At 38.6% G+C, this 27,994-nt stretch overlaps 1 protein-coding gene across 9 annotated transcripts in view; it reads right to left on the reverse strand.

The window, feature by feature from the left end:
* The window catches only part of GRB14 (growth factor receptor bound protein 14), a 180,762-nt gene that overhangs the window by 40,771 nt on the left and 111,997 nt on the right, over nucleotides 1–27,994 (reverse strand). For all 9 annotated transcript variants that reach the window (XM_082465051.1, XM_082465049.1, XM_082465048.1 and 6 more), the window contains one exon: nucleotides 8,909–9,065. In XM_082465051.1, the coding sequence (XP_082321177.1) occupies nucleotides 8,909–9,065 (157 nt within the window). The remainder of the gene's footprint in view (nucleotides 1–8,908; nucleotides 9,066–27,994) is intronic.

Here is a 27,994-nt window from a genome sequence, read left to right on the forward strand (position 1 = left end):
ACATTTTGTCAATCTTATTTTCAGATAAAAATGAACAGCCTCTGACCAAGCAAAACAAAAACTGGAGAAGCAAAGAATAAACCAAGGCTCAATTTCTAAAAGGTTCCTTTACCTAAGAAAACTACTTAATACCAGCAAGATTCCCCGGAAAATTGCCACTGCCAGATTCAGCTTCCCAAGTGCAATAATAGGAAAATCTTGACACTAAAGCTGATGGGTATAAAGGCCTTGTGGATCATTCTTCAACAGAGTGAAACAGTCCTCATATTAACTCAGACTCAATGATCACAACTTGTATTCATAGAAAGCCTTATTTTTCCACAAAATGTTTGCATATATATTATCTCAAGCTGACTGTTAATACCTGAAGAGCTTAGAAACAGCTTCCATGAATTCTAAGTTATCCAATGAACCCTTTAAGGACTCAGAGTAAATTTCCATCTGGGCATGGCATGTGATTTCTTTGGCTTCTTTTTCAAGTCTCTTCCTTCTATGTACTTCGTAATCCATCCTTTGAACTACTTGATATAACAACTTACAGTTTAGTATACCTGAGTTCAAAAGCCATTTATTTGTCCTACACCCTGGGTTACAAAGATGTACATATACAGAGAGTTCCATTGCTTATGGAATTATGGACTACTTTTAATAATATGATCACTATTAAGACAGTTGCAGAAAATATTATAGCAGTGTAGAAGATGGGTACTTGATCCAACTTGGGGCTTCAGGAAGTTGTCTGAACTAAGTCTTTAAAAATCTCTTAATAAGTTTTAAAAATTGTGTTTCTTTTTTATCCCTGATTACTAAAATAATACATTTCCATTACAGAAAATTTGAAAAACACAGCCGACAATCACAATCCATCTTTAAAACTGTCAGTCAGGGGCTTCCCTGGTGGCGCAGTGGTTGAGAATCTGCCTGCCAATGCGGGGGACACGGGTTCGAGCCCTGGTCTGGGAAGATCCCACATGCCGCGGAGCAACTGGGCCCGTGAGCCACAATTACTGAGCCTGCGTGTCTGGAGCCTGTGCTCCGCAACAAGAGAGGCCGCTACAGTGAGAGGCCCGCGCACCGTGATGAAGAGTGGCCCCCACTTGCCACAACTAGAGAAAGCCCTCGCACAGAAACGAAGACCCAACACAGCCATAAATGAATGAATAAATAAATAAATGAATAAATAAAAATTAAAAAAAAAAAGTATTAAAAAAAAAAACAAACTGTCAGTCAGGAATAAGTACTTAACATTACATTATTGTCTTTTTCTTTGGGACTATGTGAGTTTATGTGTATATATTTTTCACAGCATTTAGAAAACACTGTACACATATAAACATATATACAATGTTTCCTAAATGCTGTGAAAAATATACATTTTATTCAATCACTGTTACAATCTTACATTTGTCCACATCAGTCTTCAAAGGAAAAGCTCCAAAAACATGATTAAAAGCAGCATAACTTACATCCTATTAATACACTGTAATTTATAACATTCCCCTATTATAATAGCATTAGGTATTATTTTTCTCATTAATTGATACTGTAAAATAATCCTGCTTGAACAGCCTTAAATCTGTTTCTTATCCAGATTTGCTTGTTCTCCACACCCACCTATAGTGTGTACTTGTGGGAGCCTCACCTCCCAGGACACAATTCACCTGTCACTCCTAGCGCTTCTTGCACCACTCTTCTTTTGCGGGGGGGGTTGGGGGGAGGTTGTAATTTCCTAATGGATGTATAAGAAAAGGTAGTGCCAGCAAGTATGCCAATTGTCTCAAAAAACAACTAGCTTCTGAGCAGCCAAAGTCTGCACCCAGGCATATGAGAGAGGCAGGTGTGTCTCCCTACCTGCTCTCAAATGGAAAGGGTGACTCTACTTCATAAGACTGAGCATGGAATGCCTCCAACTGCTCTTCTAACTCTCCTCTCCCCAGACCGTGGCACTAGGTTAGCTGTCAGTCAGCTTGGACAGCTGAGGGGTTCCGTCTCTGTTTTCATAGGAATTTTTAGGAAATGGCTAGCAGTTATTATACAATTATACTCTATTGCTATTTTTAACTGACATTCCAAGTAAGCCTTGGAAGATGCATAGCAGTTAGCCAGGTAAAGATGGGTGAGAAAGGGCTTCCTGATAATCTTAACAGCATGAGCAAGGAACCCAAGGAGTAGAAATGCCGGAGACTACAGGCAGTTCTCTAATGCATAAACTTAGAGGAGGGAGGTGCAAGACACAAGGCTTGAGGTAGGAAGGGTAGTCAGGTCACAGGTACTACAAGCCCTGCAAAGGACCTTGGACCCTAAGGCAAGGTGAATCAAGGTCTGCACTCAGATGAATAACTTTGGTATGACCAGAGGCAAGAGGAAGGACCAACTGTAAGGCTAAAGGAATTCCTGAGAAGAGAGGATGATGAGAGCTGAACTCAGGCTATGAGAATACTGAAAAGGAAAAATCAGCTGGACCACAAGGCAGATTTAGTTATGAGCACTCTTTGCTGGCTTCACATTTCCCATCTCCAGCGTTAGTGTGCTACCAGAGCACATGTCGCCTTAACCCTCAGGTCAGGGCTACATAAGTCTCGATAGAGAAGGAAGCACACATGTCCTAAGGGTTTCACAATTATTTCCGCTGGTGACGAGGGTGGTCACAACTCTGATGGCTGGTAGGTTCCAAACAGCACAGGAAGTACAACTACATATCAGTATCAGTGCCAGACAACAGAAAAAACACTTGTGTTTCTTTTGCAAAGAAGAAAAAAGTGAAGGAGCAGCTTCAAAGCAGGCGGCTGTGAAGTGTTCCCTCACCGCTGCTGTGCATTGCTTCAGTCTTAAAGAGATCATGTGGGTATAGCTGCACACATAAAAATGGTTTCATTAAAAGCCTGCAGTCATTCATTTTGCTTATTAAAGCCACTCCACAATGATACTCACAATAGAAATCTCAGCGGTCCCTAGCAATGACACTAAAATACAATTAATTCCACTTCCCGAGGAATCTATAGGTATGCGCTTGAGGTATTGTGTTAATTGCCGCTGCTTCATACCATGGCTTCAATTAGGAATCAAAATGGGAGCAAGGCAAACATGGATCCCATTAAGTTCCAGAAGACCTAAAACTGAAGTTTTCCCCGCCCCGCCACCATCCTCTTACAATAATTATAAAGGCAGGGGACTCCATCTGGGGAACTATAGTGACATCCAGTGGCTGTGAAGTAAAACACACCAGTTACAAAACGGGTTGTTATATCATTAGAGAAGGGGAAATATGTTGATATACTGATATTTTAAATCCAATGTCTTATAAAGCTGTAGGTACTACTAGAAACTCATAATAACACGACCCAAAATCAGGCAAATCAGCAATTTGTAACAAAATCAGGATATTTAGCTGCCTTCCATGATTTACTCTACCTATGAAAATTCTTGGTAGCATATATTAATAACTATGGACAGAGGATATGAAATATTGATATCATATTCAAAGCTCCAAATGTCATATTACCATTCACAATGTGTATAAATTCAACAACAGGCCATTTCCAAAGTGATGCTCTCGCTCAGCCAAGATAAATAGCTGGCTCTGCTATAAAGTGGACCAGGCTGGCTCAGTTTGATTCCAATAATTTCAGTACTACCTAGGTTTGTCTGAAAATGTTCTTGAGGTTTCAGAGTTTAAATTTATATTTATAGCATGCATGAGAGATGCAGATGGAGAGTGAGAGAGACAAACCAACCACAGAATCCCAAAAACACTGGCCTGACCTAGTGAGGTGAGGAAATAACAAACTTGCTTCCACAGAAAATGCATACACTTGAGAATCTGACAGGTACCTAGATTTGTGCAAGGTTGACTCTGGGCCAGGTATTTTTTATCACCGATTCTTTGTATTCTTATGTGTAAAATGGAGATGAAATAAATGTACACTGCGGGGTTGCTATAAGGCTAAATATTGAGAGTGTCTATCAAGATGAATGTGAAACCTCTAAGTAGGGGCCCTGCACACATAAGATGCACATTAATAGTAGCTATCACACATATGCATTCATATTAAAAATACCAATAAAATTGGAGGTTTCTTTGCAGCACAAAGTGTCATTCTGAAAACAGACTTTGAATTCCATAACCCTACCATATTTTGAATGTCATGTGCTCCTCCTTCTGACTTCAGTAATTTGTGGTGTGTTTTAATGGATCACACACAACAACAGTAGTACATCCATTAACCACATAGCATGTCTCTGAAACTTTCCTAAGCTTATCTGGGATATGAAAGTGAACTAGAGTGCAGAAAACTCCCTACTCTCATCTATCTCCTAAGTCACAATATTCTTGCCTACAAGGCTTCAGGATCTCACAAACACTAAGCCTCGTACCTGTGCAGACCATGACATGAAGATGGTACAATGTGGCATGTGCGACTGGCAGAAATGAGAGATGGGCAAGGATCAAGCCCGGAAGCCACAGATAATTTGATGTAAAAGCAAAACGAAGTTGCTTAGCCTCCAAATGGTCAAAATTTGCATTCGGGGGGCTTCCCTGGTGGCGCAGTGGTTGAGAATCTGCCTGCCAATGCAGGGGACACAGGTTCGAGCCCTGGTCTGGGAGGATCCCACATGCCGCGGAGCAACTGGGCCCGTGAGCCACAACTACTGAGCCTGCGCGTCTGGAGCCTGTGCTCCGCAACAAGAGAGGCCGCGATAGTGAGAGGCCTGCGCACAGCGATGAAGAGTGGCCCCCGCTTGCCGCAACTACAGAAAGCCCTCGCACAGAAAGGAAGACCCAACACAGCCAAAATTAAATAAATAATTTTAAAAAAAAGAAAAACAACTTACGTTCGGGTCTTCTTAGTAGTAGACTTTAAAACTAAGTCACATCATACTGCTCTCTGACGAAGAGACCTACAGTTACTTTTTCCCTCACTCAGTGTAAAAGTCCAGTCCCCTCCATGGCCTGGGAGACCCTGCATGAGCTGGCTCTGCAGTAGCTCTGTGCAGTCCCTTTCCATTACTTTCCACCTTACTGACTCCCTAAGTCCTGTTTCCTGAACACAAGCACATTGCCACGTCCAGGCCTTCCCGCTTGATGTTCCCTCCTTCTAGAACAATCTTCTATTTAAGTGCAAGACCTGCTCCTGTCTGCTTCAGACCTCTACTCAAACATCACGCTGTCAGGGACACCTTCCCTGATCTACTTAAAGTGCATCTCCCAACCAGCCCCGGACTCCCTATCCCTTTCCCTGCCTTCCTTTTCTCCCCAGTGCTAATCACCACCTAAGAGACTGCACATTTTAGTCATGTATCTCTTGTCTTTCTCTTCCCACTAGAATGCAAACTCATGAGGGCATTGCTTTTTGTCTGTTGTGTTCATACTGTACCCACGGGATCCACACACAAAACAGGCTTGGTGCAAAATAGTCAACAGATATTTGTTAAACTATTGGAGGAAAGCAACAGGGAAAGGCAGGGGGAGTTCCTAGTTTTTGTGGAATCTGTAAGGTGGAAAGGAAAAAAAAAAACTAAAAATAATCAGTATTTTTTTTAAATGCACACATACATAAAAGAAGGTAGTCTACACAAGTGAACTCATAGGCTAGAGATTATGTTAAAATAGAGAAACTAAAGAAAGTTATCTCAGCATTGTGAAATAATGGATAGTATTGTTTAATTCCTGACATCTTTATTTCTGTTATTTACAGTGAGCTGAATTATTTTTGTATTAAAAAAATTTTTTAAAATAATAGACCACCTCTTCACTTTTAGAATTCTATTCATTGAAAACTCATCATTTTAATCAAAGAGAGGTCAAGAATGTCTCCTGAACAACATGCAGAGCTCACTAGCTGGTCACCAAAGTTTTGGCAAATGATTTGTCCTTTGGTTCTTTACATCATCACCACTAAAAGATTTGCAGTTGAATATGTCAGTGCTTCATTCTATTGACAAAGGGCATCGGCAGCTGCACAGCATATTTAAGGGGCAGAAACACCCCACTCTAGTTCTTTTCATTCATTTTAATATGCAAATAGCAAAAATGTTCCTGAATACTACTGTTAGGTTGAATAGCTACTACAAGAGTATTTATAAGCTACACACACACAAATAAAATTTAAAGACACACTGGTTTTGCATTTGATGCTGAGGAAGACCACAGCATCTTAAGATGTTATTCTCTGGTTATATTGTTAAAGAAGTAGAAGAAAGAAAAAGAATAAAAACTGTTTCTCAAGAGTTTAGTTGGATATTCATTAACTCTTATCATCTAACATCTCAGTGTATCCTTACAGAAAAAAAGCAGCAGATTTTTTTAAAAAGGAACAGAAGATGGCAAATCTAATATACATTAGTATTTGGGTAGTATTAGTGTCTGCAATTTTTCTACTGTATAAACTTTTTATCTGAGTAAAAACAAAGAGAAAAAAAGAACACAAAAAAGCTCTGGAACTAAATTTCTTTCTCATAAGCTTTGGTCTAATGCATGGTTAATGAAGCCATGAGACAATATTCTCACATCTTTGATTTTATTTCAGCAGTTTCCAGAAAATACAGTAGTGGAGAAATATATTTCTATTCAATGCCTAGAAGTTTAAATTTAGCATGTAGCTCAAATTAATTCTCAACGTTCCATTTTAAGCTTCTACATTAAAAGACTTGCACAAATCTTTTTATTCCTCACATGACTTGCCGCGGTCTCTGTGAAAACTGCTTCTTGATTTATAAAGTAGATTTTATTACTGAACTTCAAGCTCTTTGTTAGGGATAAATTGTAGTGACTATAACTGCAAAAGATGTTTAATGACTTTTAAACTCTCTCCAAAAGAAAATTTTAAGAGTATAAAATACTGTAATTATATATTATACTAATTGAGAGCTATATTTCTAGAAGCATAAGCAAACAAAATAGTTTGGAATTACGGCAGGTATCTGTTGAGAGTTAACACCATACTTCTGAGAGTAATGATCATGAATAGAAGTTAAATTAGTCACAAATGGCAATGAAGAAAATATATGTTGAACTTTTTCTGCCCTACGAGGGTGAGACAGCAAGTCACACGGACCAGTATAGCATACGTTCAGAATTCAAGTTTTCTTGGAAGGTACATGCTCAGCTGTGGAGATCAGCTGACATGCTGTAGCTCATCAACTATCAAACAGGGGGTGGGAGGGTGGGTTGAGGTTCAGAATCCCTGTGGAGACTGTGGAACTATCCAAACTTCTTTTCCGCAGGCTTCCCTCTGTCCTTTTCCTGAGGTCCTGACACATCCTTGGACAGCAGTCTTCAAATTGGAAGTACTATAGACACTTTCTGAATGGTTCAGGGAATGCAAGGGACTTTAAATGAACCATTTTCCAGAATCTTTTAAAAACAGATCCTCCTAAGAACATACCTTTTCTGCCAACATCATCTTTATTGCACTTCATAAGACAAAGGCAAACTTCTCATCCGAACTGAACCTTACTTTGGTACGCTGCTCTGAGGTGTAAACCCTCTATGTATCAAACGAAGGAAAATTTTTATATATTGGTAGCTAGCTATGCAAGAAAGTGAATGACTCTCATGACTAGGTATAAAATTCTCAATTCTTTAAACAAATTGAAGGGACAAATTGTCCTGTCATTGACAACTTATTTAAAATAATTTTGAATAAGTTGTTTATTACTAAAAGTTGTTTGACATACAATGCAAAGGAGGTAGGCTAAATAATAGCCCCCTAAAGATATCTACATCTTAATCCCTGAAACCTGTAAATGTTACCTTACATGATAAAAAAATAAAAACAAAACAAAACTTTGCAGATATCATTGATTTAAGGATCTTGAAATGAAGTGATTATCCTGGATTATTCTCGATAAAGCCTAAATGCTACTATCTTATAAGAGAGAGGTAGAGGGAGACTGCACACAGACAGAAGAGAACACAGTGTGACCATGGAGGTAGAGATTAGAGTGATGCAGCCATAGCCAAGGCATGCCAGCAGCCACTAGAAGCTAGAAGAGGCAGGAAATGGATTCTCTCCTTGAACCTCCAGAGGAAGCTCATCCCTGAAGATACCTTGATTTTAATCCATTGATACTGATTTCAGACTTCTGGCCTCCAGAAATGTAACGGAATAAACTTCGGTTGTTTTAAGCCACTGAGATTATGCTAATTTGTTACAGCAGCCAAGGGAAACTAATACAAAATTCAAAGAATCAAATGGCACTGCCATAACAAACTCCTTCCTTTCTCATCTACCTATTATGGGGACATGTTTTTTAACAGCAGTATCTGTAAAAATAAGAAAGGGGAGACAAAATTGTCGCCAAATTCTGTCCCACGCTAGCAGAAGAATGAAAATTCTTTATAACTTATCAAAAGATATGAGGGGAAAAGCCTCTACAGTTCACAATACAGAGATATATTTCCAACTGCAAATAAATACGATTATTTTTTATGTTTATGACTTTAAAATGTGAAGGATTACTCATTCTTCAAGAAAAATTTAGGGTGTACAGTCCCATAAAGAGAACTACCACTGTGGATATTTCCCAGGTCTGCACTACAATCAATTCAAAAAGTAGTCCAAATAACAGCATATTTTATTGACCTCTCAAAAAATGTTCATTGTGCTACCAAAGATTATTATGAAATGTATCTTTCCATCAGTTTAGACTCTATGGTTTAGCTCCCAAATCTCCACACATCATTATTTAAACCATGAAGGGTGGTAAATTTGTAATATTTTTATTCTTATTTCCATTTTGTGCTACTTTATTTTTCTCTCAACTACCAACACCAAAAATAAAAAACAAAGAAAAGGACTATTCATAATTGTCCTCTATTTTTCTACAAGTGAAGAAAACCTTTGCCATATGATCAAACTATGAGGGACAGAAAAGCAATGATATGACTATGATTTTGTATCCTTACCTAGACCTATGTGAGGCAGGTGCTCAAAAAGGGTCCAGCTGTGGTCATCAATGTAATGATTCTTCAGGATCAACAGCTGGCAAACATCTCGGGCAGTTATGTCACTGGGTACCTCTAAAGCCCTGCTGGTTTCATCTTCACTGTATACTTTAATTACCTGTGTAGGTAGAAATTAAAAAATGAGCTAAAATAGTCTATTAAAAATATCATTCTAATAAGTCATCAAACTTATCCATTGAGCTAATTACAAATTCCTTATACAGTTTGTTTTACATCTAATTTTCTTACGCATGGAGTAAATGTTGCCCACCCAAGACTTGTTTATAATATGTGTCAAAGTCACTCTGTCTGACAACTTCCAATCTCTTCTCTTCAGTGTCTAAACTGGAGGCCATTCAATGACCATTCAACGTCATTTCCCACCACTCTGATCTACTAAAAAGCTACATATCTCTTATCAATATTTTAAATTTTCCACTCCATATTTAAATCTGTAAATAATCCAAGTAACATGGGGGATTTATTCCCAGATATACATTTTGTAACAGCAGTAAATAGAATATAAAGATTTCTCTATTTCAGGTTATAGAAATTTTGGCAAAGACTGGCTAGATGTTCACCAAATCCTTTTTCTTTTCTCCCTTGCAATTAGTTGTGTCCATGGGATTGAGTTTTAGTCAATGAGATGTAAGCACATGCAGTGTTGCACCTCCAGACCTAATCCATAAAAATTTCCCACATACTGTCATCCATTCTCTTACGCCAGCCTCTCACTGAATGGAAATGATGACAAAGACATAACAAGGAGAGCAGAGCCATGGGACAGAAGGAGGCTTTGTCTCTGAATGACCACATGGAAGGTGCCCAACTAGAAATGCCCACATGTAACTTTGACGTGAGCAGGAAATAAACTTTTAGTCTGTTAACTCACTGTGATTTTTTATTTATCTATTACAGCAGCTAATGTCACCCCAAATCATACCGAGGTAGAGAGTTTCATATACAACACTCCCCTCAACATTTACCAAGTTGTGCTATGTGGTAGAATTTCCACTACTAACTGTGGTATGTCATATATAAATTAAAATAATTATAATAAGCTAAATACCTATGAAAATAGTATAGTAAGATCAACCCACACAGAAGTAGGAAATTGTAAGAAAATTCAATATAAGAAATACACCTTATAAAAATATAGACATTTAAACATTTTCAGTAATTCAAACAAATGAAAATTAAAATGATGTACCAATTCTCTATCGATTATTTTTCTAATTATGTGTAGTGACAGTGGAATGAAATAGTTGCTCTCTTACAATGACAGGAGTGATATAAATTGGTAAAACTATTTTGTACACCTGTTGGAAAGTATTTATCGAAAGCATTAAAAGGTCCATTCCTTTGACTCAGTAATTTCACTTAGGCAAACTATCTCAATAAATCTGTCCTAAATGTGGAAAATAGCTTTAGGCATAGACTTATCTAGCAAAGCATTATGTATAATTCTATCAACCTAAATATACAACAACAAAAGAATGGTAAACTATAGTACTTTCACAAAATGGAATATTATAAGGTACTTAAAAATGTTATTCAAGGAAATAATATAAGAACTTTAAAAAAAATTCCTAAGTAAAATAAGATCACGACACCAAAGTATAAGTTACACAGTAGAGTGCAGGCTTATTTGTTGGACTGGCTACCAGGCACCTATCCCTCTTCTAAGAGCATTCTGATTGTCTTTTAGAGACCCACTCCCTCTCTCACCATTAGTCTTTGTGATTCTGGCAGCTCTACTTTCAGCTCAGTGATGGTATAGTGGAGCTGCTGGAACTGGCTTGCAAGGGGTGACTGTTAAACATTCAGGAACGCTGCAAGCCAGGCATCTTGAAATCAGCCATGGTGGGAGTACACCAAAGAAACTGGCAAATGCTACAAATAAGGCCTTTTTTTAAAAAAAATTATTTTTATAGCCAGTTTACCAGTGCATGACTGCCTCAGCTCTGCACAGATGTTATCCAGATTGATCAATCAACACCCAGAATCCCTCTGGCAACAGTGACTATTTCAGAGATGGGCACATGACTTAATCAGAGTCAGTCAGGGCCAATCTAGACATCTGTTCACATAACCATAAACTGAGCCCTCTTTTCCACTGGGTAGGTGTAGGGTGAAGCTGCTACTGTTCATGAAGAGAAAGACTGTGGGAAAATGGGACCCACATGGAGTAAACCATGCCAAGAGATGAAAAGGGCCCTGAGAATATCACTGGGCCCCTGGACCAAGGAATACTTGAATTGTGTTTTTTAATCATATGTGTGCCATGAGGCTGTAAGTTTCTAGTGGTAATATCCACCTACTTATATCTCTTGTTCTAGCCAAAGACCTTCTCCAACTCTTTCTCCATACTGCTAGGGGAATAAACTTTCTAATAGCCAATCATATGAGGTCATTCTTCTAAAATTCTTCAATGGCTCCTCGTTGCCCTAACTCAAGCAGCTCATTGTGTTTATTAAGATCCCATGCAAAGCGTACATCCTTTGCTAAGTGTTTTAGTATAAGGCTGTCATTGGGCTTCCCTGGTGGTGCAGTGGTTAAGAATCCGCCTGCCAATGCAGGGGACACGGGTTCGAGCCCTAGTCTGGGAAGACCCCACATGCCGCGGAGCAACTAAGCCCGTGCGCCACAACTACAGAGCCTGTGCTCTAGAGCCCACAAGCCACAACTACTGAGCCTACGTGCCACAACTACTGAAGCCCGCGTGCCTAGAGCCTGTGCTCCGCAACAAGAGAAGCCACCGCAATGAGAAGCCCGCACACTGCAACTAAGAGTAGCCCCCGCTCGCCTCAACTAAAGAAAGCCCACTCGCAGCAACAAAGACCCAACGCAGCCAAAAATAAATAAATAATAAATAAAAATAAAGTTCCCTTTAAAAAAAAAAAAAAAAATATATATATATATATATATATATATAAGGCTGTCATAGAGTTGGTTGTTGCCCTCAGAGAGCTAAAGCATAGTGGGGAAAGCAGTATTAAAAACAATAGTCACAAAGTAGGACATAAAAATTCAGTATGTTACTACATCATATAATGGGGGTTAGGAGAGACCTGAAAGATATCATGAAAAAGTGATATTCAGGCCAAGACCTGAAGAAGGAGTGGGCAGTAGCTAGGCAAGGAGAGGGTAAGAGCATTTCAAGCTAAGGGAAGCGAAGCCATGCAAAGTCCGTGGGGCAAGAAGAAACTTGGCAGATTCTAAGGACTAAGAGGAGTCAGGGACGGCAGGAGCAGCAAACAGGAAGCATGGTCCTGAGGGAGATGAAGTGGTAAGCATGACAGCAGTAACAGGGATGTACGATCCTAAGTTCAGAATTGACTTAAGAATCATTGAGCTTATAGGTGGTAAACTTGTGGATATGGATATATCTGACAAGGGAGAAAAGGAAGAAGCATGAGAAAAAAAAGAATCTAGGGCTGAACCCTGAGAAATTGCAATATTTAATGGTGAGTTAGAGGCAAGAAAGTCTGAAAGATAAAGTGAGATAGGGAACCAGGGAAGTGGGGCCCCATGGAATAAAGCCCAAACTCTTCAGCACGCACACAGCATGCACACTCCCCAGCAAATCAGCCTATGGAACAGGTCACTCTGACCTTAGCCAAATATGATAAACATTTGCAACCTCTTCTTTCTATTTGCTCAAGAGGTATCCTCTACCTGAAATCTTTGCCCCAGCCACCAACAACATGCATTATTTGGCAAATTCCTACTTATCATTTGGCCCCAGTTCCCACAGCACCTCCTCCAGAAAGTCTCCCCTGACTGCCCATGGCTTTATAATGTGCCCCTCTTAGAGCTCTTACTTTGTAATGTTCTACTTGAATATCTTTCTCCTCAACTGCACTAGTAAGCTCCTTTGAGGAAAATCTACATTTACTCACCATTTGACATGATATCCCAGGGACCTAGCCCAAGCCAATGTATGGCTTAATAAAGATCTTTGGAACAAATGAACTTTGTACCCCTGCAAAGCCTACCAAAATGTTTTGCACATAACAGGTACTCAATACATATTTGTAAATTTTAATTTAAAAATCTCTTCTGTCACAAAGTATATGATTGATTAAATTTTAATGCTCAGGAAATTAAAATGCTTCTCAAAGAGCAACAGATATACAATTTTTCTTATAAATAATCCTAGGTAAGAATTGACTTAATATTGCCATTAGCAGGCAGTTCTGAGTTTTGAAGTCATTGAGGCAGCTGTGAAGTCATATGAAAAAGGCTATGAAAATACACTGCCAAAATCAGGTGCAGGTGTCTGAGCTCTCACTTCAAGTCCTTCATTTTTTGGTTAACACATGTGGTTCATGAAGATCCCAAGATCTCTTTGGAATATCAGTGTTTCCCATGATTGCATCTGGGTAGGCTATTGTTTTTAAGTTTGTGCCTTCAGTGCCTTCAGACAAATCTCAGTGCCAGGCAATTGCTGAGACGCTAAGAAATGCCGTCCACCATGCTGCTGTAGCTAACACTGATTGGGTCAAACACTGGTGGGTGCTCTTGCCAAAAGCAACATGAAGACAACCAGTCCTGAGAGGAAAAGAAGATCCGACCCTGGGGCTGCTCCTTCATGCAGAGCAATGAGGAGCTGCCATTTCAGGGCCCTCAGGGGCCACTGCTCATTCCATGCCAGGAAACAGGGGGTTGGGAATGACCTGGTGGCCACGGGACAGGTTCCCAAGACTTCCTGACTACCCCATGCTTTCTTACAATAAATGCCCATCACCTGGGGTACCAGAAGCATGCCTCTTATTTTTCATGCTCTAATTTTTATATCAGAGGAATTAACAAATGAAAATCTGGAGACATTCTGAAGTCTAAGGCAAATTCAAGAAGAGGGCAAGAATAGAGCAAGAGGTAAAGTTGGGGAAAATGAAAAAGATACCTAACCAATTAGAAATGCCATTAATCTCTTCAGTTGATTTTGCTGCAAATTTGAAAGAAATAAGTTGCCAAGAACTGAGACACATAAATTTAGAAGGCCGAGGCTAACTTAAATTTCTGGAATAAGTGCATGTACTCATTTTTTAAATTAATAACACCTGTTAGGAGAAAAACACTACTTTTGTTTGAGCTCCATTTCAAACTCTTCTTCTTAAAAAAATAATCTCATTTAATGCTGACATTTGTCCAAAATACACATTCATCTACGAACGATAAAAATTTATTTTGGTTCATCTTCCACAGCAGTAAGTCCCTGTCATCTCTCAGATTTATTCAGTACTTATGAAAAATTCCTTACACTACTGATGGGGAGCCTTTGTTAAAAAATCTCATTTTTATTTCTATTTATTTCTCCTTGAAATATATGAAAAAGGGAAAGATAATCTAAGCCTTAACTCTCTAGTAGAGTTGAATATGCCAAAAATATTACTATACTAAACCTTCCTGTTTAAGAAAAAAAGTCAAGTCATAAGTAAAGATATTGATAGAAGACTAGTACGGATTAAAACTAAGGTACAAACTTTTGTGATCACGTAAAAACCAAATGGCAGGGCTGCTCTTAAGAATCATTAGAGTAGGGGCTTCCCTGGTGGCGCAGTGGTTGAGAATCTGCCTGCTAACGCAGGGGACACGGGTTCGAGCCCTGGTCTGGGAAGATCCCACATGCCATGGAGCAACTAGGCCCGTGAGCCACAATTACTGAGCCTGTGCGTCTGGAGCCTGTGCTCCGCAACAAGAGAGGCCGCGACAGCGAGAGGCTCACGCACCGCGATGAAGAGTGGCCCCCGCTTGCCACAACTGGAGAAAGCCCTCGCACAGAAACGAAGACCCAACACAGCCAAAAATAAATAAATAAATCGTTAATCTTATTAAAAAAAAAAAAAGAATCATTAGAGTAAAATAGTGGTATCCTGTTTCCTCTACATACTGAAAGGTATAAAGAGATCTGAAGGTCATATAATCATGTTATTTAATAAAGGGATATTATAAATTCCCAGTTCAGTGGCCCAAATCCCCACCTTGCTATATAAAGTAAAAACTAGGGTAAGAAGAATTCATATCAATTGATCCACGAGATCATTTGCAATTGTATGCCAGCAGGAAGAAATCCTGCCTGGACCCTAAAGAAGAATAGGAACTTTCTTTGTCTCATCAATGAGCAGACACACTTGATTAGCAAGAAAGACATGCATTGATAAGATCTGTCTATAACATCCCACCAGCAGGAACAGAGAGAGCTCCCAAGGACAGCCAACAGTGTACACACAGGCTGTGTTGAGGAAGCCCTCAGTGTCACTGTAATCCTGACAATCAGAGCAACCTTGGCCTTTAGAGTGGTTTACAGCTTCAAAAACTGTGCCGGAAGCATATGGCATCTAGCAATGAAAATGTAATATAAAGACACAGTAGTAGCCCCTGCAGAGAATATGCTGGAATGTGGGTGGAGCAGATCTCTGTTTTGGCTGACATCCTTATCAAGGCAGTTTATATACTTTATACCTCAACTCCCTTAGGCTGCCCTCCATAAAAAGTAAGTGGAGGCAAGAGATTAAAAAATTAACATAACTCATTTTGAAAGCAGTAGACACAACAATGTTGAAACACCCAGAGCAAGAAATGGTTAACTTTTCAGAAAAGAAGTTTGAGGCCCCTAAAGCCAAGGGACTAAAAGAGATGAACTATTTAAAATATAAGACAAAGGCCATTTCTGAAAACACAGAGCTTGAATTTGAAAATCAATTCAATATGTATTGCTTTCTCCCCAAAGCACACATAGTATTCATCTGCTATAATCCCCGGAAATTCTGATTCTCAGAACAGATTATGTGGAAAGCTTCAGGAAAGCACTGGGCAGAGGCTAAGCGGTCAGCCTTTCTCCTCCTTCCTGCAGACCCAAGAAAGTGATGGAATGGGATGCCTCATTCCTTTCCAAACTGGGTTCATCCTAGAATATGTGAAAAAAAACCCAGGGTTGTCATCTGGTCATTTGGCAATGCCACAGAGCAGAAAGGGGCATTGGACCCATTGGTAAGTAACTAGCTACTTAATCGCTTATCCTTTGTTTATTCAGAGAAGAAAGGAGGCAAAATGGGATAATTATTCAGCAGGTAAAAAACGAGCACAGATTAAGCATAACTATATGAGCAAGAATCCATAGGATGAAGTGAGAGACTTCTTTTTAGAAAAAGAAGAAAGAAAGAGCAAAAGAGAAGGAAAAAGACGGTTGGGCATGGCTATCTTCGGTGTCAAAGTTTCTATTTGGGGAGAATTTAAATTTGATTTTTAGATTAACTACATTTAAATATCACATTTAATATTTAATTAAATATTAATTCTTACTAATTAATATTTAATTTAAAATAATTTAAACACCATTATTTAAATACCAAGATCTTACCACAATGAGAAGTACATAACTTTTCAACAGAAAAATAAATGCATTTATTATATCTATTAATTATATATGTTGTTTATATATAATTAATAGAAAATAAGAAACAAGGCCCATAGAAATTTGATTTCAACCAGGTCCCAAAGTAAAGCTTATTTCTACCACTCTTTAAAATTTTATCACCCAAGTACAGTAAGATTATAAAGCTATCTTTTAATGTTTCAGGTTTTTTTCTCCATTATTTTTAACAGATAGGCAATGTACCTAAATCAGTGAAATATTTTTATATAGAGGTCAGAGCAGCCCTGGATTTTTATGTTCTTCTAAATAAGGAATGTAGTCTCCTAAGATAAGAGGAGACAGTCTTAGATGTTTTGAATTAAGCAACTCAATATGTTCCCTTGAAGGGAAATGGCAAATAATATATTCATTATTACTTATTCCAAACCTCTAACAAAATGTTATATTTAAAAACAAAGACTGTTCCCAAAGATCCTAACAGCCCAAGAAAAGCTGTTGCTTCCATATTGCTATCCTTCATTATTTTGTTAGCTGTCAAATATTTATTAAGAGCAAAACAGTACATAGTTTAGAGAAATCAGGTCGTAGGGAGTCAAATTATCTCCATTGAAAGAGATATTCAACTACATATTTTATTTGAGCATTAGCAGTACATGTTCATTAACTCAAAATAGATATTGTCACCAATATCAGAATTACAGGAATTGATTGACATAAACAGGTCCATTTCATATCCATGTGGCCCCTTTCAACTTTTTTTTTTTTTAGCAGAAATGCTCTCTTGTTAAATTAATTAATTTATTTATTTATTTATTTATTTATTTATGGCTGTGTTGGGTCTTCGTTTCTGTGCGAGGGCTTTCTCTAGTGGCGGCAAGTGGGGGCCACTCTTCGTCGCGGCGCACGGGCCTCTCATTCTCGCGGCCTCTCTTGTTGTGGAGCACAGGCTCCAGACGCGCAGGCTCAGTAATTGTGGCTCACGGGCCCAGCTGCTCCACGGCATGTGGGATCTTCCCAGACCTGGGCTCGAACCCGTGTCCCCTGCATTAGCAGGCAGATTCTCAACCACTGCGCCACCAGGGAAGCCCCCCCTTTCAACTTTATTCCCTATAATCCTTTCCTTATTCTCCAACTCTGACCATATATTTTCTCAGTTTCTTGAAATAGCTATGCTCCTTCCTGACACAGGGCCTTTGCACCTACTACTGCTGCCTAGAATACTGTCCACCCACCTCCTACTTCTTATCCCTCAGGTAAACCATTCATTCTGTGGGGCAGTTTTCAATGCTACTCCCAGTTTAGGTCCAGGCCCTTTGTTTCACGTATGTATACGTGCAACTACATAATTATTATCCATAAGCTTCTACTACTCAGCATGCTGCATGACACCAGGAATAATGTCAATATGTGCTTCCCATTTGTGTCCCCAGCAGTCAGCATGGGGCCTGGCACAGTGTAAATATCCCTTTAGGGACGACTGACACCGTCATGAATGGCCCTATAGGAGACAATATTAGGGATTCCAAAACAGTAGCTTGGAAACCTCACAGGGTTGAAAAACCTCTAGGGAAGAAAGGACACACACGGGACCAAAGAGAAAACGTAGGCAAGTTTTCAAGAAATCTACGGACTGAACAAAGGTAGATAAGGTGACTTCTCTGGCCCATTTTAAGTCTGGGACTCTGAGAATTCAAAAAAAAAAAAAAAAAAGAACAGCTGCATGGAACAAGTATCATGAGCAAAAATACTGAGGACTGAAGAGGCAAAAAATACACATGGAACAGCACACAGACCACTCTCCTGAGATCAGAGGGACTGAGTTATGAGGAAGAGGTGAGGAAGCACAGGTGCACAGGTGCTGGAAGGTCTGTGGAAGCAGCGTCTTTGCCCAGCACTGCTAGACACTGGTTTCCATCAGTGCAAACGAGCAAGGAGGCCACCCCAAGAGGGGATCCTTTTTAAGATACACAAATTATAAAGTAGCTTTTTTCAATGGTTGGAAATAAAGAATTAAATTTTTAAAAGACAGTTTTACCAGAATAAGATTATAAAGTGATAAGAGAATAATGATAAATAACTACATGGTGAGCTAATCATTTAGGAACAAGTTCAGCTCTAAGTAATAGAAAAATCTACCCAACAATGGCTTATTAATCCAATTAAAGGTTTGTTTTTTTCTCTCATATTTGAAACCAGAGGCGGATAGCTCAGGGTCTGGTGAGGCAGTTCCATCAAGTGACCACGGATCCAGGCTCTTTCCACAATCCTCAAGGTCACAAGATGAATCATCCCCACACCACCTCTGTAAAAACTCTGGACTTGTACACATTTGTAGGTCTTTACATTTCAGCAGGAACAGTAGAGGGCATGCGGGGATAAAGAGATTAACTAATTCAGAGTTAAAGGACCTGTGAGGCTGGGGATCCATACAGATCTTCTGCAAGTTCTGCATGAATTCAAAATGCAAAGATGAAGCTTTATGCTGTATGAATTCATTTCCCATCCAGCATCGGGCCCACGAGGCCCAGAGTGGCCTTGCTACTGGAAATGCCCCAAACCTGGCACGGCAGGGGATTTAGCACTGTCCCACCTGACTGTCTGGCTCAATGACACTGCCAAATCATGCCACGTCTAGGCTTCCAACCAAGAGAAGAAAGCCGGTCTGCAGGCAAAGGGGGGCCCAGAAAGCCTCCTTGAAGCCCCTGTGCTCTACTCTGTTCTTGACCATCTCTGCTTCTCAGGCCAAGAGCCGGGCAGCCTGCGCCTTCCTTGGGCTTTCTTTCTCCCTGGGGGATAGCAAGAAAGATCCTAACTCAAGCGGGTGTTCAATTTTATAAAGCAAGAAATCAGAAGCGCTTTCAGTGTGCTCTTACATGGTAAAAAAAAAAAAAAAAAAAAGGCAAAAGAAACAGCTCTAACTTCATTATAAAAGAAAGCAAACATTAAAAACTAAGCCTAAAAATATCCCAAACCATGGACGCACACATATACATATGTATATATTCATGTTATTTTAGGACCTAAATCCAATACGAATAATAAAGAGGGTCAAATCACAAATCCCACTCTAACATTTCCAGTGACTTCATCAAAGGAGCGTTCTCTGAAGCCTCAGTGTTTTTAAAACTCATGTAATTCCTGTGAAGATGCCAGTGCTGACTAATTCACCTTTGAAGTTTAAAAAAAAAAAAAAAACCTTCACAAGTGCTAATGCTTATTCATATTCAAAGCAGAAAACCACTGGTCATGCTTATGTTGGACACAATGTTATTCCAGTATCTCATTTCAGTTTTTCAGCAGTCGTTTGTTCCCAGAATAACCATAAGACATGCCTAAGTGAAAAAGTTAATAACTGTTTCACACAGTGAGAAAGAAGGACAAGTTGGGGAGTGGTGAAGGGAGAAGTGTTTAGAAGAGAGGGGAAAACACGAGGAGAGGAAAGAGAACATTTATCAGAGTCCAGGACACATCAGACTTTTTACTGTTAATTCTTGAGCTGTCTGGCATCAACTGAAGCACTTTTAGGAACTACCTTATTTCACTGATTTTTAAAAGCACATCTTCTCACATTTAACTTCTCTGTAACTTAGATGTAACTTACCATCAATGGTATGTCATAATTTAATTGGAAGCATATAAGATAATGATGCTTCTTGTAATTTAAGGTGCCATAGAATCAATGAAATATGCTATATTCAGTCTTTCTGGTACATCTGGGGGGTATTATTTTATGAACTTACCATGCAAACTATCACTTTCTAGATCTAACATTCCCGTACTGTGATAGCACTAGGAATAACCGATTTATATCCATTTTTGTAATTTTACCTTTCCCTCACTTTTCTAAATATTTATTTTATATCAGTGCAAAGCATGTGTATCAGTGGAAAACATGTATATTCCTGTAAAAGAAATGGAATCAATACTGTTAGAATCGTAAAATACTAAAGGTTAGGACTCTTAGAAAACATCTCCTGAAATCTTCTCATTCTACAAGTGAAGAAGCTGAGACTGAAGAGGATCTGACTTACCGGGGGATCTCCAGCTGGTCACTGGCAGAACCAGCCAAGGAACCCCATCTCTGGGCTCCTACCTGATCCTGTTCTTTTCCACTCTGCTTACCTAATTTTCATGCTGCTTTAAGTTGCTGCTTCGACACAACATCTTGCATAAAAGCATTAGATAACTAAAAACCCAAATATAAAGTTGCATGTATGTCCCAAAGCACCCAGCTTTTTGAATGTCAAAAAAGGTTATTCTTTGTGTTTCCCTTTTTTTAGCACAACTTGCCAGAAAAATTGCATATACAGAAACAGCCAGCAGAGGGAGTCTTTATTTCTCGGTGCAAATAGAGAAAGAAAACAATGCTTTGAAAATTACAACTTTAACATTGTTAACCCTATAGAGGTACTGCTTAAAATAGTTGCAAGCTTCTAAAAAATTTAAATCTATTTTTAAACATTCTTGACTATTTGAATTTTTAAGATAAATTATGTCTACATCTTTAATAAGAAGGGTTGGGGATGGGTTGGGGTGGTATATATATAGTCACTTCAGGTGGTATATAATATAAAGTCCCCTTTCCTGCAACTCATGCTGGAGATCCTCCTTGGCATTTAGAATGGTGATGTCAAAATTTTTCTTCAAATCCTGATAGAACCACCCAAACTAATTTCACTTCTGAAACTATAAAATAATATTCCTGATATTTCACAAATACAACTGAATGTATATGCCCAAATATGCAGGCCCAATTAGGAGGCTATCAAGAATATAGGACAATGCTGTTTAGCCAAAATGGTTTTTTAATTGCTCTTTTGAAACTGTCTTAAGAGAAAGCATTTGTAATATCATACAGGGGTAGAAAAATCTTTATCTTTCAGAGGGTTTAATACCCGAAATATCTGAAATAACCAAAAGTCTTACTTCTTTTTTTCTGACAAAAGAGATTCTTATTTTCTAGATTTGGCTTAGGGTGCTGGGGTACAGCCAGGAGAGCCAGCCGTAAGACTGCTCCCCCCAAGCAAGAGTCTTAGACTGTTAATCAGCCCAGCTATTTTTAATCTGCCTTCATTGCCAAACGTGGACCAGACACTGTAGTTTGCAAACTAATACGAGGCATGGCCCTCATTCTCATGGAGGTTCAGTCCAGGTGCTTGTGGCGATGGTACGCTCCAGGATCTGCTCTGGGATCAGATCCTACACCATTAGCTTATCAATGATGAGTCTCAGATTCCTCATCCTGTAAAATGGGCAAAATGATGGCAAACTGATAGCACTCAATTCATAAGAGTGACTATTATTATAAATTTTTTAAAGCAAAATTAGTAAGTCCCAAGAGATTCCTATTGAGCTCCAAGGAACTCTGACATATGGTTTACTCACTATATCTTTGAGGTAAGACTGGAGTGTACAACGAGGGAAAAATAGCTAGGAAGGCAACAGACAGACTGGTTAAAAAAAAAAAAAAAAAAAAAAAGGTGAGATTTGTCTGATGAGTAGACTATAGGTGAAAGGCAAGGGGGCATTGCAGCTGCGCAATGACGCGCAGCTCTGCAGCACGTGTGTGCCCATCAATTCTGACAGGCAGCCCCTGTGCCAGGCGGGGCCCACCCGGGCTCAGTCCTGACTTGTCATTCATTAGCACTGTGCTTTGGGTAAGATACTTAACTTCTCCAGGGCTCACTTTTCTCATCCCAGCCTGGGTTTGTCCACCAATCTTGTAGGGTTCTTATGAGGATTAAAGAGAGTGTAATCAGCGTTGAACACAGTATAGCTGTTTTTATTTCTACTGGTGTGGAGGGCAGGGAGTGCTCAAAATTGCTCACAGGAACAAGCTGGGAGGGAGAGAGGGGCCGGAGACAGAGCTCATGAAAAAGCAAGGTGGACCGGCTGAGGTGGGCCCTGAGTGCACAGCTTCTTACCACAAGGTATGCAATCCAGGAAAAAGGAAATGAATGCCACAGAGACACAAATGCAGAGATGGAAATGCCAATGACAGGTCAGTATCAAAAAAGCCCAATTTTGTTTTTTCAAAAATTGTGTTTATTCAATGAATAGTAATTATATCCCAACTTTGTACATTCCCTGTGCTGGGCACTTGAGTCTAATGATGATCAAAGATGACACAGCCCCTACCATCATATAGCTCACATTCCAGTAATGTCACCTCTGTCTACCGAAACAATGTCTTAACACTAGGTACAACTGTACCTCTTTCAAATATGTAAGCCAGAAGTCCCTGCCTGATATTCCCTAGGAGAGTGAAAGAAGTAATCTAACCACCTATCTTATTCGATTTAAATCTACATTCCCAGTTTTTTTTAAAAATATATTTATCAGCATATAGTAGTTGGATTAATTTTTTTTTAATTCAAATTAGAGTCTGTATACAGAAAGTGAGCCGAGGGAACAAGAATTTGAGAGGCATACTGTCTTTCGTTCCCTGGCTGCATTGTATCAAGGACAACTACTTTTTGTTTGATTCATTTGCTACAAGAAAACTTTTGGATAACTATCAATACTTAATAGGATAGAGCCCCCCCCAAAAAAAAATTTAAATCACGGTAATAGGGAGATTTTAAACTGTTTATGAAACTAGTAAAACATGCCATTCCCCAGATGAGGGGAAAAAAAAGAAATTCACATTTGTTGAGCTTCTACTACGTGTCAAGTACTTCTAAATATTTATCCTATTTAATCCTCACAACTGTTCTGTGAGGAAGCATCATTATCCGCAAGACAGAGAAACTGAATTTTTGAAAGGTTTAAAAGAAGACACCTAAAGTCACAACACTGATCAGTGACAGAGCTGAGCTCAAACTCAGGGTTTCCTGGCTAAAACACACAAACAATCTCCACTACAGCACACTTCGTAAAAACTCACCTTTAGGGAAAGGAAACATTTTTTGAAAACACAGAATCCATTCATTTATGTGGTACCCTTCCTGGGTGAATATGCAACTATGTTACCCTGTATAAAAATTAAAAGGGCAGAAGAAAGATCAAGGTTTAGGGAGAATGAGAGCTCCAGGTAAACAGCAATAACAGTACTCACTACCACTTCACAACCACTTTCCAAGCAAGCCAGCCATCTAAACTCAGGTCACCATCTATGCACTCCATTACCCTCCCCTACACAGGAAATCTGCTCTCTCCCCACTTACTACACCTTCTACAATCTCCAATCAAGCAATAGAATACATTTGTTCAAAAAGCATAACTCTATTCTATACCTGGCAAGACAATAATAAAAATCCAAGGGACAAACATTTTCTGCATGCCTAATACACTGGAGTTACTTGCAGTGGAGACAGCTAGTTCCCCACCGAAAGCCATCCTCCCCATTTCCTAATTCTGATGAGAAGGGCAGTGCGTGGAGGTCAAGGCCCACATTTCCTGGCTTCCCTTGGATCCAGACCACGTGACACAATCCTAGCCAGTAAGATATGATCAGAAGCTCCTGGTTATTCCCCAGTGGCACGTTAATAACTGGCAGAACTAGCCTGTATGCCCTTGGTTCTTCCCATTTTGTATGCCAGGAATGTGAGCCGGATGACTAGCGATCTGCATTTATCTTTCCATAAAAGGAAAAGGGACCCACACTAAGGAAGATACAATAGAAAGCAAGAAGGAGCTTGGTTGCCTGAGGACATTGCTGGACGGCTACATTAGCTTGGGACCAATTCTTCTTGTAAAGTGAAAGAAAAATAAATCTCTCCCCTGTTTAATATGCTGTCATTTGAGTTGTCCGGTTACATGAAATTAAATTCAGCCTGTAACTGACAAAGCACTTTATTTAAAGGGTCTTTCCCTTCAAAATGTAAAATCTACTTGTAAGACAAAATACAACAAATTTTGAAAACCAAATAATGCAATATATAAAACATGCACAAGGTCCATAGAAAAAACTAAAAGTCAAATATGAAAAGGCAGAAAGCTTAAGATACACCCTAAGGAGAGCTAATAAGACTTAAATATCATAAAAGGTAATAACAAAATTGATGTCACATGGCAGTAGTTATTCCATTGAGAAATGAGTAATAAAGGTGCATCCGTTGACACCCGAGTCAAGACACCATTAAGACGGATGTAATAAGAAACAGTCTTAGAAGGTTTCAGGATGGTACCACAGCCTGAGCTGGGACACAGACAATAACAGGATCCTGGAGTTGTCCTCAGGTCATGGAGCACAAAACTGGGTGCAGAAGTACAGAAGGACAAACAGCAAACCCTGTTTGGAGCACAAGGAGAAAATCGATGTGCTGGAGTGGAGGCTTCAGATGAAGCTGAGGAAACCCCTGTGCATCCAGGCCGCGAAGCACAGCGAATGCTACATTCACTTGGACTGATTTTGTATGTATTTAAAAGCTTCTGGGCAAAATAGTGATATAATGATGATCTATATTCTTTTATTCTTTACAAAATTGTTTTTAGAAATTCACAGCAATAATTCTAATTGTATGAGGAGGGAAATGAATATAACAAACTATTCTCTTGTATAGATGGGGAATTGGATCTTTTGATAAATGGCATTGCTCCATATTATACTCATGAATTTTGGATTTTCAAATGATTTGAATCTTATAAAAAATATATTCCAAAAAGTATTCCTTTTTTCTCTGAGATTCTGGAAGACACATTAGAATTTTGTGTGCCTATGAAAGTCTCTCATAATTGTAGTATGGCTAAAGAATGTAGAAATGCTTGGAAACAATATGCAGAACAATTTTAATCTGACAGAGGTAGAAACCTTCCTACCCACAGAATCAGAATACGGGCATCTGGCCTTCAGACCTTCCAACCTTTATATAAAAAGAATGTGAATTTTATATTGCACTTAGTATAAGCCTTACAATGCTTGAGTTTTTGTTAACTCTCTGGGACCTTAAAATAGTTTCTTGATGTAATGAACCCAATTAGAGCGCTGGGTAAAACTGTCTTTCCATCTCTCTCTCTCTTACTCTCTCCCTCTCTCCCTTTCTCTCTCTCTCTCTCTCTCTCTCTCACACACACACACACACACACACAAACACACACACACTTTGTTGCTTACAATTGCTGTCTGAATAAAATGTTTTCTACACTAGAGCATATGGGAGTTGGTGGAGGTGCAGAGGAAGATGAAAAGATTTGCCTAAGCTAATTCCAGACTAGAAGTTGAATGGCCGTTATACACACCATAAGGCAATTTCATTAACATATTAATTTCAGGCGGTAACACATATCTAATAAGAGAAACACAGTGGAAGTCACAAGACCTAGATTCTATTTCTAGCTTTGCCATTGACCTTCTGGGTGACCTTGCATAAGTCACTCAACATCCAAGAGACTCAGTCTTCTCATTTGAAAAAAAAAAAGGCATAACCTAGTAGTTATCTGAGAAAAATGCTATGAGGTGAAGAACTCATTCAGAACACTTGATGAGGATACGATCGTTTCTGAGAGAGATGATGAAACTTTCTTCACTGGAACCTTGATTACTAGAATCAAGGAAATTGGATCCTGATAGAATTAGAAAAAGTCAAAAATTTCTTTCCAATTTACTTGATAGAGAGTCCACTGAACTACTCTGTTCCTCAAAGATCAAAGTATATTTGATGTGCTACAAAAAAGACCCATACCATGTTAAGAGCCGTGTTTAAAGTTCAAGTTCCCAACCAATCTCAGGAGACCTTATGCCCACTTAGATCAGATATACTTGCTGATAAGAAAATTACTCCCTAGCACTATTAAGCATTTTCAGAAATGCCCTCAGCCTTTCAAATGATTAGGATTCCAGCTGACAAATTATTTTGCAAGAACCACTCGTTCAGGATGTGCCAACTCTATGCCAAACCTGTGGGAAAAGCACCTACGTTCTTTGGAAAATGAGAAGCTGCCCCCAAAATACTGAGAAATGCTTGTATTAATTTGTATCATCTTAAATTATGGTGCATATAGAAAACAAGTTAATTACAAGTGTGGAATAATTTCCTATCTTAGAAAAAAAAGGCATGGTGTAACCAGAGCAGATGGATATTTTTTAGTCAGAAAAACACCCAGTTCCTAAAATAAGAGATACTAAGATTTTCAGAACAGTCTTATCAACAATGGGTCCTCTGGGGATTAAACTGTCGGGAGAAAGAAATAGCATTAAGTATTTTCAGCAAATGATGTGCTAAATTATATGAACATTTAATATGTGTACCAACTGGAAAGGAATAACATGGACTTGGGCTTAGGGAATTTTGACTTATGTTAATTATTATAATAGAAACCTGACTAGAAGCTTATTATAAAAGAACCAAGAGAAATCACAATGATGTATCCATTGGCAGCTCAGACCTAACATCAATTATAATCACAGCTTTGCAGAGTAATCTTGTTTTGCTACTTACCAACCAGTGCTGGATGTTATTTTCTAGCTAAGTTTTACTCATACAAATTTCCTCTAGATTAACTGCTCCAAATCCTTGAAAATGATAGCATCTTCTTCTAATGTTTTATACTCTAATAAGAAATGGTTTAAATACTTTATTATAATTATGAAAATTCAAAATATATTATTTGAGTCACAGAATTATAGATACAAATAAGACTGAAGAGAGCATTTAATGAAAATCTCTCCACTATTATATTATAGGTGAGAAAGTAGTGACTCAGAGAGTTTAAATGACTTGCCCAAGATCACACAGCTAGGAAATGGAGAATCCAGGTGGCATGCTTTCCACCACACCAACATGTTGTGCAAAAAAACCACATGATGAAAATTTCTTGGTTAATCCAAACTGCAGTATTAACTGGATAAAGAAGAATCCAAACATAAGGATATAGATTTGATATATGCTATTATACCTTTTCACATTGCCAGTGACTCAGGTCATCTATATGGTCATTATTAATGTACTACTAAGTCTAAATCAAAGTAAAGACTCCAGCTCAAAGCAAAATATTTTTAATTAAATTTGCTTAAGATGAAAGAAAGACATCAAGAAAGATAAGAACAAATGTTGGCAAAATTATCATATACTGTTTTACTGCCAAGTAAAATGTCCCTGGTGAATAAGTAGTCAACTGGATAAGAAAATAAATTAAAAACCTAAAAATTAAAAACAATAAAAAGAGACACTTCTTTTAAAAGACACCCTAATTGTAAGATGTGTCATTTTCAAATAAATTAAACCATGACCTTTGACTTAATGAAATACACTAATAGTTAACCATTAAAAGTCAGGTACAGAAATAAACATTACAGTTTCTAGTGTCACCAAAACCATTCAGAAAGCACAGTGTCAAAATGTGTTTTGGTGCTTTTTTTTTTTCTATACAACAGATTTGATTCTTTAAGGATTTCAATACACCGTTCTTATTTGGTGTATTTACAAGAGAAGTTCAGTATATTCAGCTTTACTTAAATGCTACATTACATGGTGTATTTATTACCTTATAAAATACGATGTGGCAAGTAAGACATAGAAATAAACTTTACAAAAAACCAATAGACAAAATATTTTCACACACAGGACTGACTGCATTAATAATTAACAGAAAGCCTTTTCACAAGGGAACTTAATGGAAAGTTTTTCTTAAGCAAGTAAGCAGAAACTCAATAGAAATGGGTAGAAAACCAGAGGAAAATAAACTGGTGCCATATGTTTTAAACAGTAAAACAATTATATAGTCCA

Source organism: Balaenoptera physalus, assembly GCF_965194825.1.
Source record: "Balaenoptera physalus genome assembly, chromosome: 6".
In the NCBI taxonomy this organism is placed as follows: domain Eukaryota; kingdom Metazoa; phylum Chordata; class Mammalia; order Artiodactyla; family Balaenopteridae; genus Balaenoptera; species Balaenoptera physalus.